This window comes from Mesoplodon densirostris, chromosome 14 (assembly GCF_025265405.1).
Source record: "Mesoplodon densirostris isolate mMesDen1 chromosome 14, mMesDen1 primary haplotype, whole genome shotgun sequence".
NCBI classification, from domain to species: Eukaryota; Metazoa; Chordata; class Mammalia; order Artiodactyla; family Ziphiidae; genus Mesoplodon; species Mesoplodon densirostris.
This window is the reverse complement of record NC_082674.1, coordinates 39,531,573-39,559,172: the sequence shown is the minus strand read 5'-3', so window position 1 is coordinate 39,559,172 and position 27,600 is coordinate 39,531,573. Positions and strand designations below refer to the sequence as shown.

At 39.4% G+C, this 27,600-nt stretch overlaps 2 protein-coding genes across 5 annotated transcripts in view; one reads left to right on the top strand and one right to left on the bottom strand.

Annotated features, from left to right (window-relative positions):
- FBXO11 (F-box protein 11) overlaps positions 1 to 9,641 on the top strand; it is a 102,430-nt gene extending 92,789 nt beyond the window's left edge. Inside the window, exons 13-23 of the mRNA XM_060117814.1 lie at positions 168 to 253; positions 1,099 to 1,193; positions 2,131 to 2,253; positions 2,339 to 2,424; positions 3,068 to 3,144; positions 3,237 to 3,380; positions 6,160 to 6,270; positions 7,003 to 7,110; positions 7,432 to 7,540; positions 8,139 to 8,237; positions 8,327 to 9,641. Of these exons, the coding sequence (XP_059973797.1) occupies positions 168 to 253; positions 1,099 to 1,193; positions 2,131 to 2,253; positions 2,339 to 2,424; positions 3,068 to 3,144; positions 3,237 to 3,380; positions 6,160 to 6,270; positions 7,003 to 7,110; positions 7,432 to 7,540; positions 8,139 to 8,237; positions 8,327 to 8,456 (1,168 nt within the window). The 3' untranslated portion in view covers positions 8,457 to 9,641. The remainder of the gene's footprint in view (positions 1 to 167; positions 254 to 1,098; positions 1,194 to 2,130; positions 2,254 to 2,338; positions 2,425 to 3,067; positions 3,145 to 3,236; positions 3,381 to 6,159; positions 6,271 to 7,002; positions 7,111 to 7,431; positions 7,541 to 8,138; positions 8,238 to 8,326) is intronic.
- On the bottom strand, positions 9,617 to 26,914 carry MSH6 (mutS homolog 6). 4 transcript variants are annotated; one of them, XM_060117810.1, is made up of 10 exons: positions 26,564 to 26,914; positions 19,748 to 19,947; positions 17,556 to 17,725; positions 13,748 to 16,292; positions 12,295 to 12,560; positions 11,124 to 11,241; positions 10,744 to 10,833; positions 10,182 to 10,336; positions 9,903 to 10,102; positions 9,617 to 9,787 (listed from the first exon to the last, which is right to left on the bottom strand). In XM_060117810.1, exons 1-10 carry the CDS (start codon positions 26,818 to 26,820, stop codon positions 9,706 to 9,708), a joined length of 4,083 nt encoding a protein of 1,360 aa, XP_059973793.1. In that variant the 5' UTR covers positions 26,821 to 26,914; the 3' UTR covers positions 9,617 to 9,705. The 4 variants fall into 4 exon arrangements, with proteins under 4 accessions (XP_059973793.1, XP_059973795.1, XP_059973794.1 ...); XM_060117812.1 differs by having other exon boundaries at positions 26,575 to 26,860; XM_060117811.1 differs by lacking the exon at positions 10,744 to 10,833.
- Positions 26,915 to 27,600: the final 686 nt, after the last annotated feature.

Below are 27,600 nucleotides of genomic sequence, written 5' to 3'. Positions count from 1 at the left end.
ATCACCTAGTCCCTCATTTCATAGATTAGGAAACTGAGGCCCATAGAAGTTAAATAATTTTCTAAGTCACATAAACATGAGTGGCCTTACGATTATTGTATAAAACAAGCAAGCTTTTCTGAATAGATGCTTTTTTGTGTTTTGGGTTTTTTTCCACATAATTATAGGGGCAATTCTATATTTAATGGAAATCAAGGTGGAGTTTACATCTTTGGTGATGGACGAGGCCTTATTGAAGGAAATGACATTTATGGTAAGCATGTGGTTCTATAAAATTTTAGAGCTTGACCTGTGTTCCTGACATTAGCAAAAGGACCACTTGGAAACGTTCTGAGTAGGAGAACCGATCCAGTTTTTTTAAATTCTCAATAAAGATTATTCTGTGACATTTATTCACTTAACAAACATTTACTGAGTACCTTCTAAGTACTAAGCAGTATTCTACATACCAGCGATAAAAACAAAACTTAAGACCCTAGTCTCACAGAGTATCTACAATTCCCTTACATTCACTCCATTGTTTAACAGTTAATAAATTATTTCTGTGGTAGTTTAATACACTTCGGTACTAATTAGAAAGGGAAAACCCTTATTCCTCATTGAAACTTCTGAGGTATTAATTTAGCAAACAATTATTAGGTATCTATGTGCTAGACACTGATATGTTCCTGGGCTTCCTCTTTTGCTAACACTTACTGGATAATACTTACATAAAGCTTACTCAGTGCCAGGCACTTTTTTGAGCGCCTTACCTGAATTAAGTCATGTAGTGTTTATATCAACCCTGTGAAGTAGACACTATTAAATATCCCCACTTACTGATCAGGAAGCAAAGGCACCAAGAGGTTAAGCAGCTTATTCAAAGTTACACAGGATTCAAAACTTAACAGCCTGGCTCTAGAGTCTTTGGTCTTAACCACTATACCTATACTGCCTACAGTCCTGCATCTTCTTACACTCCTAGTTCCCTTAGTTTTGTCTTGGAATGCTCATGGATCATAAGTATCTTTCTGAGTATGACATATTTCACAGAATTGTGCTCTTACTATGTTCCATTAGGCTCCATATGTTGATATTGTAACTTTTATTTTTAAATAGGCAATGCATTAGCAGGAATTCAGATTAGGACAAACAGTTGTCCAATTGTTCGACATAACAAAATTCATGATGGCCAGCATGGTGGAATTTATGTGGTAAGTTAATGAATACAGTTCTAGAATCTCATTCATCAAAATCAGGTTAGAAAAGGGGGTGAGGGCAGAATTATGTCTACATTTAGGTAGGCCATATTCAACTTTTTCTCTCTGCCAGTGTGTGAATGACTTAAAAGCTTCTAATTATAATTGGCAATATGGGCTGAACTCATAACAACAACTGGTTGGCAGTCTGAGTTATATTTGTTACACTGGGATTTTGCCAATGTGACTACCATAAGAGTCTCTGAAATTTTCCAGAAGTAATAAGTAAAATCATAATATCACTGAATATTAATGATACTAGACTTGAATATTTTTATCTTCTGAAAAAGCCAAACATTTGAATTTATATTGAAACATAATTTAAGCATCTTGCAAAGTTTCAAAACCTATGTATTAGTCCTATGTCTCCTGTCATCATGGTATCTGAAACTGTTACTCAAGTAAGAAAACGTAAGGGAATTTCAGAAAGGTCCTGTGTAATGCCAGGTATGACTCTAATTTTTATTCACAGTTCTAGAAATACTCATGTCTTAAATCTTCTAAAAATAAAAATTTTAGTAACTTGAACCTTGTTTTGAAGTGATTTCACCAATGATAAGTTGAAATAACTATTAACTTCCTAGTGAGGGATCTTCAGTTTGTTATATATCTTAGAATAAAATAAGTGTTTTTGTTAAACAAAATTGAATGCTACTACTCTTACTATAAGATTTAAAAGTACAAAACCACATAAGGAACAGTATAAAAACTCTGAGAGCTTAAACTTAGGTAGAGGCTATGTGAAAGAATGTTATCCATTTATCTCCTTATTCAGATTAAAAAACAAAAATTGAGATTTTTTTGGTCACAACCATCTTAAAAGAGGGAATACACTATAAACTACTTGGCTTATACAAGATACATATTGTAAATCAATGTAACTTTTATTTAGCATGAGAAAGGACAAGGCGTAATAGAAGAGAATGAAGTCTACAGTAATACTCTGGCTGGGGTCTGGGTGACAACTGGCAGCACTCCAGTACTGAGAAGAAACAGGATACACAGTGGCAAGCAGGTAAGATTATGTTAGACTCTCAGGAAATATATTGTTTTGTAAACACTTTTTTTACTTTGAAAATTTCTTTTTTTAATTTTTTTAGGTTGGTGTTTATTTTTATGACAATGGACATGGAGTACTAGAGGACAATGATATCTATAATCATATGTATTCAGGGGTTCAGATAAGGTAAATGTTTTCATATTTGGCTTTCTTTGGGGAGGGAGTTGTATGTGGGGTAGGCATGGCATACCCCAGTATAGTAGTCAGGTGTCTAGGAAAAACAGTAAGAGTTAAAGCTAAGCAATTAAGCATGGCTTAAATTGTCAGAATATAACTTTTCTTAGACTGTCTGAGGACAGCAGCCAATGGCACCTGACATGCTGTACCTGGCTTATTAAATGGGAGCTTCTGTTTTTATGCTATTTGTGCAAAATTAATAGTTCTTACACCCCTCTTTCTTGTATATTAAGTTTTTGTTTTGGAACTGTCGTACTCCTGATCATATAATTCAGTCCTTTATTTTATTATATATGAGGGGAGCATATAATAATAAAAGTTACTTAATCTAACCTCCTCAGTTTAGTTTACATATTAGGAGACTGTAGTAATAACATAATCTATAGCTAAGTGTGTTCTGTGGGAAATAGAATTAAGCAAAATTAAACCAGTTTCTTTACTGACAGACTTCTCAGAGCATCTTGAAGGTGATGCTTAATTATTTAGCTAATTCTTACTATGTAAATTTAATGTGGGTTTTCCTACTGTTATCTAACACGTGATGTGGGAGTAGAAGCAATTGAAATGGCATTATTTTCTATTCTATCCATAGGACTGGAAGCAACCCCAAAATTAGACGCAACAAAATCTGGGGAGGACAAAATGGTGGAATTCTAGTTTATAATTCTGGTATGTTTAATCTTTTAATTTTTTTTCTTGGTGCTATTAGTCTTTAGAAATATACTTTCTAAATAACAAAACCTCAATCTTTGCATTTATAGGTCTAGGTTGTATAGAAGACAATGAAATATTTGACAATGCAATGGCTGGAGTCTGGATTAAGACAGATAGTAATCCTACACTAAGAAGAAATAAAATCCATGATGGAAGAGATGGTGGCATCTGTATATTTAATGGGGGTCGAGGTATTGTTGTTAATTTTGCATTAGTAAAAAACCCAGTTTTCCATTATTCTTCCATATCTTTAATGATCAATGACATTGCTATTTAATGTTATAAATGAGGGACTCACAGTCTTTTTCCTTATCAAGTCTCAAGATGTTTTAGGAGGTTAGTGCCTAGAGTTAAAGGAGACAAATGTTTACAGAATTTTCCTTTTCCTTCAAGCCACCTTGAGTGTGCCACTTGTTAGCGAGTCTTTTTTAAGGTAGCAGAATTTGTTTACACCCTCTCTCTGGACCTTTTAATTATTCAGAATAGTGATATGATTATAATAAACTTCAAAGTCAAGTTATAGAACTAGGTGTGGAAAATTAATTGGTCTGTGAATATATATAAACGTCTGTAGTAAATAAGGATTGCTTTGTACCTGTTCACAACTGTCTTCGTTGGAGAATGGAATTAATTAAGCCAAGATGTGCTCAGTTTGGTATCCATAAAGGTCAAATCACTTTACATTGAGGCAAAAGTTCACAGTCCCTGCCCCTTGCAAAGGCATAATTGTTCATAAAGAGAGACTGGGAGAGACTGTCAAATGCAAATTATCACCATTCCTGAAACATCAGTAACCCGGCATTATACATATCTTGTATAGAAGGTTAGCTAGTCACTACTCTAATATACCAAGATTTAATCAACAGAATTTACTACTACCACCAAACAATGATGATTCCATTAATGACATAGACTCTCAAGGAGCTTATAATCTAGTAATTCAGTAAATGACATTATCTCTGATAGGTTTCTTTGTAAGATATAATGAGGAAACAGTACAGAATGGTTGGTTTTATTTGTAAGGTGTTGGGAAGGGTTCTGGAGTAAAATCTTGAGCTGTGTCTTGAAAAATGAGTATTTACTGGTAAGTTGGGGGGTAGGGGGTTGAAGGCCATTCTAAGTGTAGAAAGTATAGTTATTTCATTCTTTTGTTTGTTCTGTGCATACTTACTAATTGAACATCACTGTACCAAACACTGATACAGATGCTAAAAATAAAATGGTGAATAAAACAGTACTACATCCAGAAAGTTGATAGTCTAATGGAGTGGCACATTGTAAGCAAAAGTCTAAAGGAAACAAAGTGGTGTTTAGTAAGGCAAGGGATACTGAAAGTCGAGGCCGGAAAAGGGGGCAGCGCCCAAATCATAAGAGGCTTTGTTTATATATACAGTATAATGAAAAGGCTTTTTATATGTGCGGTACAGTTTGGACTAGATCTTAGCAACAGCATTTGAGGAGGCTATAGTGGACATATGCAAGATTAGAGGCAGGGTCTTGGAATAGTGTTTTCTAGGGGAAGGGAATTTAGAAGTCAATACTGTGAACTACTACAGATGGATCAAATATGTACAGAAATAAAAACATTTCATGTCTTCAAGGGAGCAGAGAAACACTAGTACACAACTAAATATGATTCACTGTGATACATAAGTAGATTTTATAGGAGTAATATTAATACTTATTTAGTACTGTGTACTTTTACATGTATTAACTAATTTAACCCTCATAATATCCCTATGTGGTAGGTGCTATTATGCCCATTTTACAGATAAGGAAATTGAGACAAAGAGAAGGTAAGTAATTTGCCCATTCAGAGTTTGGAAGTGGTGAAGTCAGTATTTGAAGGCATGAAGTCTCATTCCTCAGCCCACTCTTAATCATTGTTATCCTGCCAGAAGAGAATTAATAATTAACTTGATGGAGGAAAACTGAAAACCTCCCAGAGGAAGTGTCATTAAGAAGAAAGAGTACAGGACATTGCAGAAGGAGGAAATAATATAAACCAGAGGCATTAGGGATAAAAATGTATAGCATATTCAGAGTGTAGGTAATATAGTGAGACAGAGGAGTAGGTTGGGGGAATTTTTTTTTTATCTTTTATAAATTTATTTATGCATGCATGCATGCATGCAGGCTGTGTTGGGTCTACCGTTGCTGCGCGCGGGCTTTCTCTGGTTGCGGCGAGCGGGGGCTACTCTTCGTTGCAGTGCATGGGCTTCTTATCGCAGTGGCTTCTCTCGTTGTGGAGCGCGGGCTCTAGGTGTGCGGGCTTCAGTAGTTGCAGCACACGGGCTCAGTAGTTGTGTCTCGCAGGTTCAGTAGTTGTGGCGCACTGGCTTAGTTGCTCTGTGGCATGTGGGATCTTCCTGGACCAAGGATGGAACCTGTGTCCCCTGCGTTGGCAGGCAGATTCTTAACCACTGTGCCACCAGGGAAGTCCCCGAGTTTTTTGTAAATAGCAAGTTAATTTTAAACTTTATTCTGATAGTTTTTTATACAGATAAAAGGATATGATAGAGTGGTGGGAAACACAACAGCAGAAGAGAGGTTGGAGTGAAAGAAATGGATTAAGGAATGCTGATAGGGGCCGGAAAGAATCAGGGCTTGAACTAAAACATGGAGAGTGCAAAGGTTCTAAAAATATTTCAAAGGAATTAATTTTAATTCAGCAGGGTTCAGTAAGAATCAGCTTTGTGCCAGGGCACTAGGGATTCATAAGCTAGAAATGGTCCTTGCAACCATGGAACTTCAGTTTCTTGGTTAGAATGGTTACCTGCCAATTTTAGCAATTTTTGGTTAAATTCTACTTTAAATATCTATGAATTACTAATAAAATTTCTTTTCAGTTGAAAAATTAGTCCTATGAATTTCACAATCCAGTTAATAAGAAAACCTAAATACCACCAAAAAGGCTAGTAAAATTTGCTATATGCATTAGCCTTAATCTGGGGAAATATTTTATTATAGGTCTCCTTGAAGAAAATGATATTTTCAGGAATGCTCAAGCAGGTGTTCTCATCAGCACTAATAGTCATCCAGTCTTGAGGAAAAACAGAATATTTGATGGATTTGCTGCAGGTTTGTATTTTCCTTTGTTACCTGTAGCTTGTTTTCTGTACATAAAATTGATTCTTGGTATCTCTTTTGCTTAATAACTAAGGTGTGCAAAAGTATGCTGCAGAAGTTGGCTGAGTGCCTGTTAACAATTGCTTATAAGAGCACCTAATCCAAGTTTTGGATTCTTCCACTCTAAGCCAACTTTATAATATTGCTCTTGTAGTTCAGTAGTAGTTATGAATCATTAATTGCATAGAGTAAATACAGGCTAGTACTACCATTAGAAATAGATTCAGATAAATTCAAGCCCTCTGGCCTCACAAACAGAATGTTTTTTTAAAGATCTTGGTAAGTGAAATCCAAGTATCATGCATATATTTCAACTTTTTGCCACTGAAGAGGATTTCTCTTAATAATTCCAAATAACCATCTAGCTCCTACCTACACATATTTCTGGGCCCTATCTTCTTCTTAGTTTGCAAAGAAAATTTTAAATGTAATTATTAATAAAAGTAAATTGCAAACCATCTGTATCATTCCTTTAGCAGGGACAGAGGATTATCAACAGTGGAAAGTGAATTGAATGTTACTATAAACAATTCAAATAAACATTTGCATGTATTTCTTTCGATGTTAACAGTTAATATACTTTTTATGTAAAAGAAGTAGTTCACTATATTTGCTATATTTCAGGTTTCTTTTAAGAAACTATATATAAAGTGATGCATCTGCTGTTTGTAAATTTTGCTTCAGGTATTGAAATTACAAATCATGCAACTGCAACACTAGAAGGCAATCAGATTTTTAACAACCGGTTTGGAGGCTTATTTTTAGCATCTGGTGTTAATGTGACAATGAAAGGTATGTTGGAGTCTGTGTTCTGCCTATAATGCAGTAAATATGCCATGAAAAGATAGAAGCCATTGTTATTCAGTAATTTAATACCTTCTGTCACTGTATAGTAACCAGCAATTCAAGAGAACTATTTTGAAGGAGTTTTGTTTCACCTTGTCCTAAATAGTTGGAGTATCTGGTACAAGGAAAACTCATTTCTATTCTTAGCCGATTTTTTTACTTCACTGGTTAGCCTCTTTTAAAGTTCTTAAAAACTCTATTAAAATAATCCTGTAATTTGCTATCTTAAGTCTTTATACTCTAGGATTTCTTATTTTTTTATTACAGATAACAAAATAATGAACAATCAAGACGCCATAGAAAAGGCTGTTAGTAGAGGCCAATGTTTATATAAAATATCAAGTTACACCAGCTACCCCATGCATGATTTCTACAGGTATATTTCTAAATTATTTGTGAGTCTTGAAATGGGAGAGAGAGTAAGATTTACTTTTCTAAACTGACAAGAATTCACATATTTAGCTTTCCCTTAAATGTATGAGCTAAGAAAGTAAATTGGGTATTTGCTAATGGAAAAATATAACTGAAAATTTTATTAATTGTCCACATTGAGTTCTGTGATCAATCTACTTTGAGGATCCTGTTTGAGACCGTAAAATATGGGAAAATGTAATACTGAAGTAACTACTGATACCACTGAAAATGTGAACCATACTGTTTTCCTAGGAGTTTCAAGGTAAAGCTGTCATTAAGTGTTCCTTATATCCCAGCCACCGTGAGTGGGTTTTGACTCCCCCTCCCCGATACTGATTCAGTGAAGACTTGATAGGAACTTGTTTTCCTCAGAAGACACAAAATAGGAAATTCACTTATTCCATTAAAGTCCCTTTTCAGAATTAGACTAGATTAAAGCCACAAAAATTGGGGGCCTCTTTTCTTATAAGCCAAAGGCCATAGGGTAATATATAAACAAATTGCAGTATTTTGAATAAATAACATGATCAAGGAAAATAATGTAAGCTTTTGCTTTTTAGATGTCACACTTGTAACACCACAGATCGAAATGCCATATGTGTGAACTGCATTAAGAAGTGCCATCAGGGACATGATGTAGAATTTATTAGACATGATAGGTATGTATGTAGCACACTTGCTTGCTGTATTGCCCAATTATTTTCCTCCCCTCACTTTTCCTAATCTTTGGGTTTTCATTTTGCTTTAGGTTTTTCTGTGACTGTGGTGCTGGAACACTGTCTAATCCTTGTACATTAGCTGGTGAGCCTACACATGATACAGATACACTATATGACTCTGCTCCACCTATAGAATCTAATACATTGCAGCACAACTGAATTCCTTCCCTAAAGAAAAAGTCCTGCCATTCTAACATCATAACTTAAAACATTTTTTTTGGAAGAAGATTTAAAATATTTGCCCATGCTACAGGAAGAGACTGTATTAAAAATGGATACACAAGGTCAGTTGACACTATGAAGCTCAAGCTACCAAAAAGAAAGTGGCAATATATTGACTCAGGATCTCAAAGCTGGGTGTTTTAGCATTACTGTGTAAAGACTTTTGAAGGGACAGAAGTGAAGAAAATAAGCTGCAATTTTGTACAGATACCAACTTCTGAAAAAAGCTGGTGTTTTTACAACTAGCATTGAATGCAGTCCAATTTGCAGTAGTACTCTTCAATAGACAAGCAGCTTTGTTGCTGCCTTTATGGACGTGGGTACCAATTGCTTTTGTAATATGGTAAAAATGTGAGCTAGCACTTCTGCATTTCTTTTGATTTTTTTTAACATGTATTCAGATTGAGAAATATGATTTTAATGCTTTAATCTCATGTAGTTTGTTTTTAATTTCAAGCAAAATCTTATTGTACTTGAATGTGCCCTGTTTTGTTAGCACACCTAGACTTGCTGTAACTGTACTCATGTCCCAGTATGTACGTTCTTTCTATGAAAGAGAAAACACTAATCTTAAATTATATCCAGCAATGTTTCTGGTATCCTTTAAGAAAAGTTAAGACTATATTTCCTTCCCTTCCCTGTGCAGCATTCAAAATCACCCCTAGACAAAGTGAGTGTTTTAATGAGACTTCCTAGGAAGGGATGCACTGTAAAACAAAAGTATTCTTGTAACTCAGTTTTGTGAAAGGTAAAAACTACTATGTTTTAAAAGTACACTTTAGAAAGTCTCTTCAAAACAGTCCTGTATTTGAACTCTGTTCATAGTTTTTTTTTGAACAGTTTAGACAAATTGCTGGAAATTAAAAGAATTTCCCGCATTAAGCTGAGACAAGTATATATACAGCCCTATACAGTTTCATAGCTCCCCCCCACCCCATTTATGTGTATTGGTGACAGTGGGTATAAACAGCCTGAAAGTGTATGCATGTACCATAACATCTAGACTTAATATATTGTGGAGTATTCAATAACCATTATGTAGAAGGTAGGTAAGAATTAAAAGGGTTTAATTTCCTAGAAAGAAAATGGAAAAATGGTCATTTTTAAAAAATAAAGTTTATTAGATCATAATGTTGTCTGAATTTACCACCTTTGTCAAAAGTGAACTCAAAGCTTCCAATGTAGTCTATAATTCCTCAATCAAAGTCAGCAACTTATGGACAGCTTCAGCATCTACAGTCGACCTTTCACTAGCCAGACAAACTTCCCTTTAAATAAATTTAGAAAAAAAAGTTTTAGTTTACATTTTTCACAGTGCATCATCCATCCCTTTACTGTTTTGGTAATCAACTACATGGTAAAATTATATCCAGTTATAATTACCGAAATAATCGCAGTGACTGAGTCATCTTCTCAAATTCTCTTGCTTTTCTATGTCCCTTTTGAATAACCTCCTCTGGAAGATTAGCAAGCCTTGCTGCATTAAAGCCATAGCTTTTAGGACAGGCTCCTTTAATGAATTTATACAGGAAGGTAATAGTCTCCTGGCTGGGATCTTCACATTCATTTTCTACCATGCATGCCTAAAAAAGAAAGATTACATGCTGGCAATGGAAGTACCCATTCAAAAACATAACTTTTGAATAAACAACTTGTACATACCATGTGTCCTAGGCGCACTGCAACATTTTGAGAATAGTCTTCAACTAATGAATGGTAGTGGGTAGAAAACAATGTACGACACTTAATATTCTCAGCAAGTTCTTTAACAACTGCATTTGCTATTGCTGTCCCATCAAAGGTTGCAGTACCTCTTCCTATGAAAATAAAATATACATGAACTATGTATTACACAATCTGCCATATTATATACAAAGAAGGACATGCCTCACAAAGGAATGGAAAAAAATGTACTAAAGATCAGTTCAGTATATCCAAAAGCATTCTGTAAACAGGCCCTCTCTAGCTAAGTAGGTCTGCTTGGAGTTCAGGAATACTACTCGAGTACCACTGTGCTTCAGAAACTTCCTTTTAGTTCTCTTTAAATAGCCTTATTATCCAATAAATATTCTCATTATCCCGGTAAAATTGCCACCTTAGGGCCAACTGTGGGGTCTATGGACAAAGGTGAGTGTATTCATAGCCTTTAAGAGATGTGTCCTTCAGACCATTTTCGAGAAAAATAATTCTTTGTTCTAATGTTTTGGAAATTTTAATATCTTACCTAATTCATCCACAAGCACCAGAGAATGTGCGGTTGCATGTGTAAGTATACTGGCAGTTTCGCTCAATTCAACAAAAAATGTACTTTCACCTAAAAAAAAATCACAAATAGGTGATCATTTTAAGAATCCTGTTGTAACAGTAGATTCATCTTTTAGGTTCATATCCTTTGAATCTATTATGAACTACCATGGTACTAAGAGATTGCTTCTAGTATGTTAAAAATTGCATAATGCTTTCAAATGTCTGAAAGCATTCTGCCTTGCGTAACACCGGAAAAAAATAAATAAAACATCCTATTTAAAGGTAGATGTGTTTAACACCTAAAATATAGAAATGAACTGTCAAATAACAGAGCCTTCGGTAGGAAAAAAAACTCACCTGACATTATTCTGTCTGAGGCGCCAAGTCTAGTAAACACTCTATCGATTGGTGTGAGCCTACACACTTCAGCTGGTACATAACAACCCATCTGGGCCATTACAACTAGTAGGCCAGCCTGTGAATGAGGGAGAAAAAGGTCTTTTATGACTGACTGGTGTTAGAGAACAGATAGAGATATCTATGTATATCCAGAAGACAGAGATAATAAGCCCTAATAAATATTTATTAACTACGAGTGAGTAGTCAGGCACTCTAAAAAAAATCTTCACAAACCTAAGTAGGAAAAGTGAGGCTTAGGAAGGCATGAGGCTTAGGGCCTAACTGGCTTTATTTGAAACCTCAGCACCTATATGCTAACCAACTACACTAGTGATTCTCAACCTAAAACTACTGATGCCTAGAACCAATTCCAGACCAAACAATCAGTTTCAGAGGATGAACACACCCCAACTCCCAGGTACTTTTTTGTTGTGCTCTCTAGATGATTTTTGATTTAAAAATGAAAAGGAGGTTGGAAACCACCTTACTATACTATTGCTCCTCTCTAGTTAGCAAATTTGTACAGAAATATAATACAGTGCAGTAGTTAGGGGGTCAGCAAATATCTTCTGTCAAGGGCCCAATGTCTGTTACACATTGTTTTTTTCTACAACCCTTTAAAATCTAAATCATATTTAGCTCAGTAGCTAGCTAACCCCTGGCAGAAGGTCAGAAAAATATATTTATTTTCTTCCCTAAAAGCAGTTCCCAACAGTTAACTAGAGGTCATGAATCACTTTCCTGTATGAACAAGTACAGTGGTTCTTGTATAAGGGTTCCTAGAAATGAACCTAATATAAGAACAAACATAAAAACATTTGTATTATTTCCATTCATTATGAATACCTCTGCCTTCACAGGAAATGGATTCAAAGTAAGAGTTCATAAAAAAACTCGTGGCCTGAAACCACCTTCACCTTCTTAATATACTTCCCTTAACATCAGGCAAATATTTGACCAATAAGAATACAGTTCTTAGTTTCATGACTCAGGGAGTTTCCCTTTGCCTCCTAATAAGTCAATGACTGAATTCTGTCATATGCTCCTTGGGAAACGGTGGCTTAAATATGTACTATATTCACTCTTTAAGTGTTACAAATAATTTGGTGTAACAAAACTTCAAGTTTACCTGTCTCATGAGCGTAGACTTGCCCCCCATATTCGGTCCAGTAACAAGCACACAGTAAGCTTTGCCATTTTCTTCCTCTTCCTCACAGCCTATTAGAATGTCATTTGGAATAAAGTCATCACCAAAAAAAGTCTTTGTAATGCAGGGGTGGCGTGATCCTTTAAGGTCTAGAAAGGGAGGAGTATCTTCTTCTGGCAACAGAATTACTGGACGACACATAGGACCATCACCCCCTCGACTGTAGTTAGCCAGGCACAATAAGACATCTGTTAAAGAGAGGTCAAAAGTGAAGCTTCATCATTTTTGAGGTTTCTTGATAAGCACAAAGGCCCAACTTCTATAAGAAGTCTTCCAAAAATGTTTTTTTAGTGGAGGTGGCATGCTCTACTTGCTCTTTTAGACATGGCAGCTTTTTTTCTAAAAGTAAGCACTAGTGACATTGTTTTAACTGCACAAAAATAAGTCATCAGCCTAAATGTTTTACATGTCTTATAGCACTTGTACTGAAATGAGAAATAACTTCCAATTTCAAGCCCAAGAAAATATCCCCTCAAAGTAGATTTTAAGTCCTCTAATATCTAGACCAGAGGTATGCCAAAGGAAAGCTAAGATACAACAGAGAGATGCTGTAGTGGTCTCTCCGTGATATAATCATGGAGCTAACACTTCTTAGAAGCAGAGTATTCTGACAATAGGCAGAATCTTAAGAGGAAAATATATTCACCAATTTTGAACACCTGAGCTGAGGGATGATTTTACATTACCTACCAAATTGTTTAAAACTGTATTGGCTTAAGGAATAAATGTGGCACACTCAAAAACCATAATAGATATACACACTCAAAAACAGAATAGGATGCCATTTTATTCTGGACAGTTGTGTTCAGACTAAAATAGTTTTGTTACAAATTTGGGTAAACTATGGTTGCTGCATTTTTACAACAGAAAAAAACCCAAAACTGTAAAACAAGCAAAGGCTCCAAATGACTTGGCCATGAAATTTAAAGAAAAAGGAAATTACTTATGAAGCTGAAAAGGTTACCAAATTACAAATACGTATATCAGGGCTCTTAGAAATCAACTGTAGAAAAGAAAGTGTGACGACTTGGGCTAAAAGAAAAAGGGAAGATTAAAATCTTTTGAAGCGTTCATGTAAAGAGATTCACTGAAATACAAAAAAGAATGCAAGGGTGTATATATATATCTGTATATATATATAAAAAAATGAAAACTGAGGGATAGGTCAAGGGATAGCTTTAAATTAGTGTGACAAAAAATAGCTTAAAAAACACTTATTGAATACAATAAATTCAATTGGAATTTGATCAAAATATATATGTGTCACTTGAGTTTAGGGATACGAGACAATGAGGACTTTCCAATCTTAATATACAATTGGAACACAGGACGTTACTAACCAAAGCTTTAGGAACAAGCCTCTTGAAAACCTTACCCAACACTGCGATGCACTCCACAGCAGCCTGCCAGTCCTTGTAATTTTTATCAAAGTTATAGAACAGTCGCCGCATGCAGTCCTTTAATGATACATCTCTCCGTTCTTCAGCATTTATCAGATTAGCCAACTTTTTCTCAATTGTTTTGGTCCAGTATCGTTTACAGCCCTTCTTGGTAGATTTCAACTCATATTCTTCTGGCAAATTACGGGTGATGAAATTCTCGGGAATTTCCAACTGGTAACGATTCCTACCAATTCCCCAGTAGACTATGGTCCTACAGCCAATTCTACTACGCTGTTTCTCCAAGTATTCCAGGAGGCTCTGTTCATTTTCTCTTATGTCAGCAAGAGCTTGATCATAATCAGAGTCAAATCCTGCTTTGGGAGTAATCAGTCCAGTCTTTCGAGCCTTTTCATGGTCAAAGGCTGTATCCCATCGGTTTAGTTCTAAAGTCAAATCAGGAAAGCAGCCTTCAGGATTTTTTGTCTGCAGAGTAAGGACCTGCTTAAGGATTTTAGACTTAAAGTCATCAATGACTTCTTCCATAACCCCTATAATTTTACATAGTACTTTGAATCCTTCCAGAGCAGAAAGAAAATCAATAATCTTTTTTTTGCTGTATGTGGTTTCTTCATACATTATAGCCCTGCTATCTGGGTGGTTCTGGCTCTTCAGGGGAGAGCCAACATTATGAATTTTACTCAGTAGCCTCTCAAGGTCTGGAAGCTTCTTTAGAAGGTCTACAACCTCAGAGGTTTTGTCAGGCACAACCATTAGGTCTTCTATGGCATCTAGACGATCACTGATAACGTAAGGGTTACAGAGTGGGGCACAAAGCCATTGCTTTAGGAGCCGCTTACCGAAGGGAGTATGGCAAGTATCAATCTTCTCTAACAGGGTCCCTTCAGTAGAACCATTTGTTCCGTTCAGAAAAATCTCCAAGTTGTTTAATGTCACAGCATCTAGCACCATTCGTTGATTGGCTTTAGCAAAGACAGCACCAGGTCTTGTAGCACGGACCGTGTCAGAATCCAAGGGAATATATTCTTCAAAATTAGCCATTGATAAAAGCTCCTGATCAATAAGGCATTTTTTGAGGTAGAAGATACAACCACCAAGAGCAGAGAGGGCCAATTCACTCTTCTCTCCCGGTGTCAACCCAACAGAATCAGACTCTGAGGTCATACCTTTAAGCACCTGGGGTAACATCACCCCACTGTCCTCATTTAACTTGTCTGTAAAATATCCTTCTTCAAGGAGAGTTCTCAAAGTTTTGGCTGCATCCCAAAACTGGGAACCTGGTATCAGACCTTCCTGAAGAGAAGAGGATAATGAACCCTTGAGAATCATCTTAGTTTCCACTGAGAGATTTCCTTTCTCAAACAAGACTTGTACTGGAGGATAGTGTGCCACTAAAGTCCTAAACCTGGAACAATGGCGATCATCTGAAAACTGACCTATGAAGAACTTCCCTAGCGAGGTATCAACAAAACATATTCCATACACTCGAGCGTGGCCAGAAGAATCATCTTCTTTTTCTTTGAGGCTAAGAAGGTACTTACTGTAGTTCTCTGAGGGGTCACCTTCCAGCACACTGTAGGTCTGTGTACCCTTGGTAATGACCCTACAGATCTCCCTCCTCACCACTCTATCATACTTAGATATATGCGCCATCTTTCTGCATCGTGCCTCCATCATTTCCGGGGTCTCGGTCTGTTCCACCCGTGCTACTTTATAGCCCTTCTGGACCAGGGAATCTGAATATCGGCCAAATGCAATTTCAGGGAAACCAGAATGGGCCCAGTTGCCTTTCATGAATACCAGCCCTAGTTCACTGACTCCAGTAAGAGCATCCATGTGGTAGAGCTCATAAAACTTCCCCACCTTATAAAATATGACAAGATCAAAGTTCTGAGACTTAATCTGCCACCACTTCCTCATCCCAGGAGTACAGGAATTAAGGAAATCCTCAGGCACATAGAGTGTGGATGCATCAAAATCAGGGTGATCAGGTCGCCTCCTGTGCATATCTCTTCTCTTCTCCTCCTTAAGCCACTCTAAAGTTTCATGATACCAGATGGTGGGGCGACTACTGTCATCACATCCTCCACTAATGTGGGCTTGGGATTCAGAATTTTGAGGGGCAGAGAAAGCACTCAAAGTATTCTTGGTTTCTGATGAAATGCCAGTTGCTCGTTTGGTGGCCGAGGGCATTTCCTTCCTTGAACTTTTCCTTTTGAGGGAGCCATTTCCAGTTACCATTCTCTTCCTCTTTGGAGCAACTTTGACAGGGCTGTCCAGGCCTTCACTGTCACTATCCCCTACTCCACTGCTTATTTCATCACTGCTTCCTTCCTCCTTAGCATCTGGCTTAAATTCCACATCAGAGCCACCAATGTCACTCTCAGAGTCTGATATGACCCTTCGTTTTTTTATCTGGCGGCTACTTCGCCTAGATCCTTGCACCTTTGGCCTCACTTCCTCTTCACTCTCAATTTCATTTTCTTCTTCACTCTTATCTGATGTGTAAGTGGCACCTGCCTGGAAGGCAAAGAAGAGTATTTTAAAACAAAAGTAAAATTTGGAAAATGACATTGCTGTGGAATCTCTCAATATGTTGCAACTTCATCTATCAAGAGAAGAACCCACCTCCAGAAATCAACTATTTTCTTTCTCAAGGGATATCAATTTCAGTTTCACCTAACATTAAAACAAGTATCACAATACAGGATTAAGTGATTCTGTCATGAGAGTTCTATCCTATTCAATACTGATGAAGTCCTTAGGATGACCACACATCACAAATACTCATAGGTGATGTCCTCATTAACAGTCATAGCTGTGGAAAAAACATTCAGTCTTCTGCTGTTATCTTTCTTCCAGGGTCACCTCTCCTCTTACATTTGGACATGTTATGAAGTTCACCATTTTATAAATTACTTAGTATAAAAAAGCAGTAAATCAACCTAGTTCTAGTCCTTGCTTTCCACAAACCAGCTGTATCTTCTTGGGCAAGGCACATTCATTTATTATCATGGGCCTCCCTCATACGTAAAGTAGCATGAAGCTAAATGATTTCTGTAGTTACCATCCAGGTCTAAACATCTGAGTAACGTTATGATCTCTGGTCTCAACCTCAAAAATAAGATTAGAAACTCTTCTTTCATTTCTCTTAAAAAACTCATTATATTAACTTACTTATTGCCTATCTCATCTAGAATAGAATAAAACAAAATCAAACTTATAGATGAATCTTTTTAAGCACACGGCATTAATTTACTAAATTAGAGAATGATGACTATGTTTGTTTTAAATATGCCAATTATTTGTTCATTTCCTTAACAAGATTTAATTCACTCAAATAGTGACCGTTAATATTTGAAACCAAGGTTGTATTTCAAGGTTACTTAATCTCTATTCTTACCAATCCAAAATACAAAAGTATTAGAGCACAAAACTGGATAATTAATTTCCACACCCTCATACAGCAGCTTATTACCAGACACCATGACCAATTTTATCACCATGTCCTTACTGTCCCTAGCTCTCTATACTGGTTACCAAAATGGTACTGCCTTTTACAGCATGTGTCCTTCTAGCAGGCTTGAGAACTTAAGTAAAAAGCGGTGCTAGGCTGCTGAGATTCTAAATAATATAACATGACCTACAGTCCAGGAATGTATAGAAGTATGCATGTATGAGTACTAAATAGATATATGGAAAATACCACTCTAATATGCCCCTGACCCTTTTTTTCATCACTCTCCTAACATAAGTAACAACCGCCTGTTAGCACTGTCCCACCTCCGTCTCTTCTTCCTCCTCTGGTTCTGAGGGCTCATCACACACTGCCAATTCAAGCCTCTCAATCTTGTCTTTATTCAAGGCTTCATCTGCACGTTGCATCGCTCTGAGTATTTCAGGCTTTGAACTGTAGAAATGACCTCCTTTCTGGGCTTCCTTTGACTTTGAACCTAAAAAACATATATATATTTATTTATAAATAGGAACTGTTGGCTAGATATTTGGCTCAATGTATAACACTTGCCCTAAGGAACAAGAGTGACAACAATCAAGTATAATTTTTAATCTCCCGTTATTTCTGATTGATACAGATAGATCAATAGAGCCTACAAGGAAGGAATTTTCAGGGAAAAACTACCAGTGAAACTGAAATTACCTGTTTTACCTCATTTAAGCTGCCTTAACTGTTGGTCACCCAGGACCACTTAGTCTCTTCTATAATGACCTGGGACTGTGACCCAAAACACCTAGGCACACCTCCTCTTCAGATGAGGCGTGAGATGTAAAGGGGGTTTGAGACCCTTTTTAAAACAACATTACTTAAGGAAGGCAAAAACTACACTATCACTTAAATGAAGCAAGGATATTAAAAATAAGTTTGTTCCCAAGGCAGTTAGATGTTAAAAAAAAAAAAAAATCCTACATTTTGGGACAGTAACCCAGTTCAGACTTGTAATGTTAAATTTTTTCAAAACAGTTGCATCAAAATGTCTTGCTCTGCTTTAAAGTAAAACTTTTCCTTTATTCATTTCATTTCAAAGAGCTGTAGTATTAAATGTCATTTCCATCCACTGAGCAAAATTTCTATCCACAAGACCAATGATACAGAATTGTTTTAGTTCTTTTCCAAGAGGCATAACTAGGAATGTCTTTTCTCTTCTACCTGAATATACCTATAGTTGGAAAACTAACCTGAATTTGTCTAACAGATCCAAACATTATATTACACCCTTCTTTCTATATACTAAAACGATGAGACATCCTAAATTTCCATGGAATTAGCAACGTTCATAAGCTGACTAAAACAAAGCTGCAATTTCTCAGTTCTCTAAAGAGCTGCACCAAAACTACAAACTGCAACAATCAAAATCATTAAGAGTAGCTCTGAACTTTTCCCAAAGTACCTGCTGCAGCTGTACTTACCCCACCATCTATCTGGTGTCATCGTCATTCCCCGAAACCTCTGATGCAAACTACAGCTCTAAGACCATGCCCCGCAAAGAAGGCCTACTTTTTTCATGCATGCCTCTTTGCTGATTTATTCACATACATGTATTGCAACAATTTGGATATTTAAAGGGCAGAGAGCAGTATGCACACGGTTTGTTTTATAAAATAACTACAACATAAATGTAAACTTTTTTGATCTCTTTTTAAAGTCCTTTTTTGCCAAAGCTTTGTTTAGAATCTCAAAATTAGTCCTGGAAAAAGACCTCATTTACCATCTGGTCCAACTCTCTCTCTCATTTTATATATATGCAAACAGAATCAGAAAATAAGATTACACAGCAAATTAGTGGAAGATAGTGGAGAAAAACCTGTACATGCTGGAGTATTGAGGCACTGCATCCTGCAGTCATACTGTACATGCACTGTACAACCCAAGAGACTGATAGTGTGCACCCAGCCCAAGTGAAGCTAAAAATGCAGGACTGCTGATGTCCGTGATAAATAAGGCTGGGCCTGGGAAGAGAAAGTTAAGGTTCCAGAACTCTGATTTCTGATGTGAAACTCAACGCAGATGTGCTCGTAAGGTGAGGCCAGGTAGCATGCATCTCCATCTGTCCTAAAGAATGTCACTGATCTATATTCTATGCATCTTGGCTGCATTTTCTTTCGGAACCTTTAAGATGGGAACACTTTAATTTACTCTTTTCATGTCTGAGTATGGCATTTTGGTCCAAATCATGAGATCCAATCAGGAAATCATTTTTCCTTTAATGATATGATACTGCTATAAGTCACTCAGAAGGAAGGAAATAAAAATTCCACTCCGCACAACAAACTGGCTTAAGACCAGCTGCATCTTATCCTTTTCCCATGCTAGAAGCTTTCACCATACCACTCCTGCCATTTATTTGAGTAAAATATGCTTAATTCCACTGTATGGGAGACACTAACACTCAGACTCATGTGTGCGTGCGTGCTCTCTCTCTCACAAACATACACAATCTGCAGAGTGAATCTTTTACCTGTATATGGCTTTAATAGCCTTCTGCTAACCCAGCCCCTTGTTGGGCTGTCATCAAAAAACTGTACATGAACTCGGGCAGACTTTCCTTTCTCACGGATGAATGTTCCATCAAAAGGGTGGTTGTAAACCAGGCAAGGCCACCAAGGGTAACCCTCCATCTTGGCCCAAACCAAATCACCTGGTGAGAAGTCACAAGAACTGTTGCCAAAAGGAAATACATAATTTGGTTAATATTTTGTTAAGCTACATTAAAGGCAATTACCTGCAAATAAGCAATTTTAAGGAAGGTATCTTTAAGACTCCTTTGAAATTTTCTGGCATTAATATTCAGGAACAGAAATTCTAGAATTAATGATTTTTAAAAAACATTTTCAAGTTATTTTTAAAAACATAAGCAAATATCACAATGTTTATTAAGACAAACACAAATATAATGGTATTAAGGTTAGAGACTATCTCAGAATTATTCAAGGTTTAAAAACTGGCAGAATTCTGATAGACTACTGATAGCAGGAAAAAGACATAAACTCATTGTACTTGTGATCCAAATTCTAATGAGTAACACCTGTACTACAAATATGGTATACATTAGGAACAGGATCTGACCCAAAGTATTAATACCAAACATACCGACTGTGTAAATTTGCTACTTATATTCAGTATTATCGACTTTGCTCCAATGTATTCCAAATACTCCAAAAGCTACCTATAGCACACTACTACCCCCACCCTCACCCTAAAAATCTAGCTTTATGGAAAAACTTAAGTCAAGAGATAAGTGCCTAATGTACCCAAAATAGTTGAGTACATAATGCCTACAGAATCAACAGGAGATTCAATCTGCACAAAAGCTGATTTAGCCCTAAAGGTTTCCTGAGAAAGGGAGAGGAGGGGAAAGGAGAGGGAGAAGGGTAGCAGTGTCCAGTAACAGACTACAAGAGTCCCTCAGTGATGGAGAGGGCACAACAACTGATGAACCCTGCTCAAGTACTATATACCAAGACTTTCTAAGCCCGCTTACAGGTTTTCGCTGAATAACTACAAATGTAAAATAAGCACATTACAAAAAGAATATTTTAGACATTTTTGAATCATCAATTGAGGCCACCTTATAAAATCAGGCCCAATCATAAAATTAAAGTATTTCTTTCTTCAAAAAATATGAATATGGAAATCCCTATGCTGGACAGTTAGAAAAGAAACCAGAACAGGAACATGGCTTCAGCTGGTGCTTATATCAAGGGCCTTTAAGGTACATTCTTCTTTCAACTTAGAAATCTATAGCGACCTGCACAACTTTATAATTATTGCTGTCAAACACCACAAGGCTCATCTTCAAACAGGGAGCTGTGTCTGCACCATTCAGACTTCTTACCTTAAGCGCTTCATCCTTCCTAACATATCCATTAATTAACAGGAGACAAAGACCCTTATCTCCGTGTGGAACTGTCAAGCAGGCTTTCCCTTAACTTAGGCAGGTAGCCACTTAACCACAAAGTCTATCACACACTGGTATCAGAAAACCACAAGCTGGGACTTCCCTGGCGGCGCAGCGCAGTGGTTTAAGAATCCTGCCAATGCACGGGACACGGGTTTAAGCCCTGGTCCAGGAAGATCCCACATGTGGCGGAGCAAATTAAGCCCGTGCACCACAACTACTGAGCCGCGCACCTAGAGCCTGTGCTCCGCAACAAGAGAAGCCACCGCTCTCTGGAACTAGAGAACGCCTGCGTGCAGCAACAAAGACCCAACACAGCCAAAAATAAATAAATAAAGTTATTAAAAATAAATTTAAAAAATAAAATGATAATATATCTCAAATGTTTGATATTCTTGGAATTTTAAAGACAGTTTTAAAAAGGTAAGAGGAAAAGGTGACAACTCAGAAAAACAAGTGTAAAAGCCTTCATAGAACTAAAAATAAGAAATGACTTAAGCTAAATATACAGTAAACAGATCTTTAAGCTTTTGCTTAAAAATCACATTATTTTTGCTCCCTCTTACCTTGGTGTCGATTACTAGTTGTGCCCCAAATTTGTAAGCAAAATTTTTGGCTATCTACTTTTTAAAAAAGAATCAGTAGATAGCAATGTACTGCTAGAATTTGCTCCTATAAACAATAAAAGACAGACTGGTTATGTCTAACAAAAACTTGTGTATGTAAATACAAGTTTCACAAATGTGAAACATGCTCTCAAGCCAACTTTAGAAATCAAACTATCAGTGTTTGTATCTACCTCTTAAGGTGGACCATTAGAGCAGAATTCCCCTACCCTCAAACAGCTAATGAGAAAAGAGAAGTAATCAGAGCAATTAATAACAAAGGCTCCCATTATACCTGCCCATCTACCTGTACCTCTGCCCACATACCTGGCTTTCTCTCCTTCAGCTTGCATAACTATGGCACCCATCACTTATGCATTAGGTCTACAGTGACCATATAAATTATCATCCAAACTGGCCTCTAAAACTATTTCCTAAATAAATTATCATCCAAACTGGCCTCTGAAACTGTTTCTTAAATTTTATTAGAAAGGAAGTCTACATAAAAAACTAAAAGAAACCAGGGTTCTTTGGAGAGCAGCTTAAGAAGCAGGGACATTGACCATCGTCATCAGAATGAAAAGATGTTTTCAAAAGTTCTGAGGGGGGCTTCCCTGGTGGCGCAGTGGTTGAGAGTCCGCCTGCCGATGCAGGGGACACGGGCTTGAGCCCTGGTCCAAGAGGATCCCACATGCCACGGAGCAACTAAGCCCATGCGCCACAACTACTGAGCCTGCCCGCCACAACTACTGAAGCCCACCCACCTAGAGCCCGTGCTCGCAACAAGAGAAGCCACCGCAATAAGAAGCCCGCGCACCGCAACAAAGAGTAGCCCCTGCTCACCACAACTAGAGAAAGCCCACGTGCAGCAACGAAGACCCAACACAACCAAAAATAAAAAAATTTTTAAAAGTTCTGAGGGCAATGTTAAAAAGTCATAAAAGCCAGCTTAAAAGAGGCTCCCACTGACCAAATTATAAGTTCAGCATCTTTTTAAATACCACTTTTAATTATATCGATTAAATCAAATTAGGTCTGTGAAACTGAGTCCACAATGATACTTTTTTAAAAGCTTGAATACTTTTCTTACAATAATATTATATTAGGTGTGATATTATTTGGAAAATGTATTACTATAAATAGATTTAATTGTATGAAAATTCTCAGGAAAGGCACCTACAACTAAGGCAGATAGTTACCTTTAACTAAAGGCTCTTAGGGGAAAAAAAACTTGTCAATGTCTGACACACCACTCCTATAAATGAGTACAAGGCATATACTTAAAATTTTTTACTGCCCTCATTTCTCATAATCAACAGATAATTATCCCTGAAATGAGACTGTGAAAAATAAACTAGCTAAGACTTGCTTAAAAAACCCAGATTTAGCTGTCAGAAGCCTTGCTCACAGCTCTTTCAATTATGGTCTTAATAAACTACAGAAGAAATGAAGTATTGAGAAGCAGGCCTAGAGTGCATAAACATACATCCTGTAGCCATTTATTGAAACTGATGTCACCTCAACTCCTTCCTTTGTCTCATCAACACAAGTGGAAAAATACTTTTGCATCACACCTAACTGACAAAGTAACTAAGGGGGAAAAAAAGAAAAAAACAGGCAAAACACTTTAACACTGGAGCACAAGAGAAAACTAAATGACAAACGACCATTAAAAGATGCTCAACTTCTTTTAAAGAGTTCAACGACCCTCATAAAAAGTCCAAATGTCTTTGTAGCCCATCAGCCTGTTGGTGACTGGATCTCTGCATACCTAAGGCTCCTGCCTCCTCTTCATTCTCAATTTGCAGGACCTTCCTCTTCCTGCACCAGCTTCTAAAACTCCCTCACCTCCACAGTAGCCTGGCTAACTTCTTGTCCTCTGGTCTCAGCCTAGAGAGCTGAAAGCCTACCCGGACGCACACATACCCCATCCTCCCCCCAAAGCACACGGAGCTCACCAACTCTGCTCCTGCTCTAGAACTGCGTTTTTGCTTGTCCCGTTCACTGTTATATCCAGGATCTACAATGCCCAATACTGTGCCTGCCAGAGTAGATACGTTAACATTTGTTGAATGAAAACCAAATCTATGTATAAAAAAAATAAAGTAGGGCGTCCCTGGTGGCGCAGTGGTTGAGAGTCCGCCTGCCGATGCAGGGGACACGGGTTCGTGCCCCGGTCCGGGAGGATCCCACATGCTGCGGAGCGGCTGGGCCCGTGAACCATGGCCGCTGAGCCTGCGCGTCCGGAGCCTGTGCTCCGCAATAGGAGAGGCCACAGCAGTGAGAGGCCCGCGTACCGCAAAAATAAATAAATAAATAAATAAATAAAGTAAAATTCAAAAATTAAGAAAAAAAGAAAGCCAAATCTATATACTGAATGGAGAGTTTCTTTAGAAGCCTAGTATCAAATGCCCATCTTTCCTGAATACTTTGGAAGTAGTCCCCATAGTAGGTGGTCAAGTGTAAACAATGTTATGCTTTTACAAGTCTCCTAAATTCAGACCTCAAAAAAACAAAGAGCATATGCTATTCAACACGTAAAGCACAACCATACAATAAATACTTCCATCCGTTTAGAATGGATGCAGGAAGAATCAAATTCATGTTTAAGTAAACATTATTAACACATTATGCATCTCTCACCATGAAAAATAGTCTGTTACAGAGGATGCACATGTAGGGAAGGAAAAATATTTTCCCCTTTACCCTTCTGAGTTCTTGACTAAGAGCCCCTGTAATAAAAAATTAACAAGAAAAAGATAGACAAAAGTTTATTAACATGTATACCTCCCCATACACGTGGGAGATGCTAAGGAAAACTGAGTAACTCCCAGAGATGGCCCGAGTCACCATCTTAAAACATCATCTGCAGCTTTATACAGACAAAAGAAAGATGGGGTGGCGGGGACAGATAAGGGAGGTTACCAGGAAAAGAACAAAAAACACGGGTATGGTTGTTATGCAGATTTCAGTCAGTGCCTTCTCTATTTAATAACTTTCTGGTGATTTAGTCACTCTTCTCTTCCTAGTACAGAGAGGGAGACATCCTTACAAATGGAGATTTCCTTTTTAAATGTAAATTTCCCTTACAGAAGAGTAACTTTTATAGCTCTCAGAGCTTCTCCAGTGTCCCCCAGTTTCTGTGTCCCCCGTTTCTCAAAAATTATCAGTTCAAAATAACCTCTATGCCAGAGGCACATTCTGGGGTGGCATATCCTGCTACTCTTCACACAACTACATAAACTGCTTGAGAGGGTCGCTTAAAGGAGAATAACACTGTAATTCCACGTAGACTTTGAAAAATCTGTATAACACCTAAAACGCAGGACATTGTAAATCAACTACTCAAGTTTCTGATCCTGAATGCGTTCTTTATTTTTCTGTACCACTATTTCTTCATCCTTTCAAATGGCTACCATTACACACTATGCCTAATACAATACCTGGGATACAGTAAATGTGAGCTTTTCAAAATGTCGCCCGCTGCTGCAACAAAGGCCAGCCAAGCCCTGGAACAGCACTGAACTGCCGAGAAGGCGAGGAAGACACCCCTGGGCAGGCTTCCCCATAGTCGCGTCCATACGTCCCCGCCCAGAGTCAGATCAAGGCCTTTGGAGGCTCACTCTCAATTCCGGAAAAATTACACTGCCCCAACCTCCCTTGAAATCGCCAACAAAAGATGCACTATATCAGGGAGTTCCCTGGTGGTGTAGTGGTTAGGATTCCTGGCTGTCACTGCTGGGGCCGGGATTCGATCCCTGGTCGGGGACTGAGATCCCAAAAGCCTGGGGGAAGGGGGCGGCCAAAAAAAAAAGTGCACTGTTCCTTAAACTAACATTATTTTCAACTGGCACAATACTTCCAGGTGTCAAAAATCAACACTGTTCCTAAACTTTCATCTGTTTGGGAGCATATGCTGTCTACCTACAGGATAAGCCAACTGGATCCCTGCACTTGCTGCTCCCCCGCCCCTGCAATCCTTACTATCACCAATCAGGCCCCTCCGTCTACGAGTGGACACACCCCTCGCGCTCTAAACTCGTCGTCCACCCCCAACCCCCATACCCAGGCCGAGGGCCCGCCCACCCACCCCGCCAGAGGCTTCGAGTCCGAGGCTCTCAGCCAAACATCGAGCGTATTCCTCCAACGACTACTGGACCGGTAATTCACCGTCCCAGCTGTGAAGGAGAAACGTCCCCCGGGAGTCCCACTCGCAGCACGCCGCGCCCCACAACGTGCAGGTGGCCGGCGGTCATCCCCCCGGCGGGCATTCCTCTTTCCCGCCACCCCTCCCCCGCCCCGGGCAGGCACCACCCCCTCCCTCGCCCTGGGGGCGTACCCCACGCCGAGCAGACAAGCTCTTTTCTCTTCCCGCCGCACCCTCAGTGCTCCCGTCTCTCATTTCTCCTCCCTGCCCCGAGCACCTTCCACTCCTCCTCCCCCACCTGACGGACCGCGTGTCCTCCTCTACCCCCGAACTAAGCGCGTCCTCCCTTCCCCTCCAACCCTTCGCACACAGCCGATTTCCTCCTACCCTGTTTACAGGCTACACCCCCAAGGCTCCCTGCGTTCTTTCAGGCCAGATATGCAACCCCACCTCCTCCGAGCCCAGGCGCTGGCCGAGCACCCCAGCCCGCCCCCCCGAGGCGAGCCTCCCTTCCCTGGGCTCCCTGCGCCTCCCCCCACTGTACCACCTCCTCCAAGCCCAGGGCCTGGCCGCGCACCCCCCAGGCCCCTGAAGCGACCTCCCTGCGCCCCGACACCCCGCTACCTGGCGGGGACCGCAGGGGCTGCCGACTTTCGCAGCCCTCCGTTGAGGTTTCTCGCCTCGGCCCGCGAAGTGGAGCCCGCCAGGGGCCCCGGCCCAGGCCCGGCCTCGCTCCAGGCCGCATCCCCGCCTGGGGAAGGGGAGGCCCCGGTGTCAGCGGCGGCGGCGCTTTCACTTGAGGCCCTGACCGGGCCTTTGCTGGCATTATTCAGGGCTGGAGACTTGGGGAAGAAGCTGTACAGCGTGCTCTGTCGCGACATGGCCACGGTCGCCGAGGCCCAACCGCTCTGTCGGACCGAGCCACTAGAGGCACGGCAAGTACCGCGAGGGGCCTGCTGGCGGGAAATCGGGGGGGAGGTGCGCTCTGCTGGAGGAACACTGGCCCCATCGGCCAATCGGCAGGCCGTTCGCGGGCGGAGTCCCGGGCGGCGCGCGTCCGGCCCCGCCCCCTCGGGCGCCAGGAGACGTGGGGAGGGGAGGGGCCAGCACGCCGCGCGGGGTAGCTGCCGGTGGCGCCTCCAGCCTCTCCCCCTGCGGCAGGAATGGGCCGGGGATGGTTAGGACTGGAGCACCTCGGCCCGAGCGAAGCTGGGCGCTGCTGCGGGGCTGACCCCCTCGGAAAGGCGTTCCTCTTTGGAAGGGAATCTGGCGGTCGCGGGGGTGCGATCACGCAGCGCCAGGTGTGTGCCCAGTGCGTGCACCGCGTGAGCATGAGTGGCCGCGGTGCAAGGGGTAAGCCGAACGGCCACAGAAAGAAGCCCTGGCGGAGAAACGCCTTCCAGAGCCTGCATGAACAATCCTGCTGTTAGAACGCTTACCCCAAGGAACCGGAAAGGAAAAAAAGGATCCAGACTTAAATCAGCAGAAGATCAAGTCTTCTGTTCGCTTTGTATTCTCAAAGCGTTGCACATAGTAGGCACTTGATAAATACTTTACAACTGAACGCTAAGTTTTTGGCCCAGTATGAGTTTATGATTTAAAAAAAAAAAATTGCCAGCCACACAGCTTTCCTCTGCCTGGAAGCAATCCAGTCATTTCAC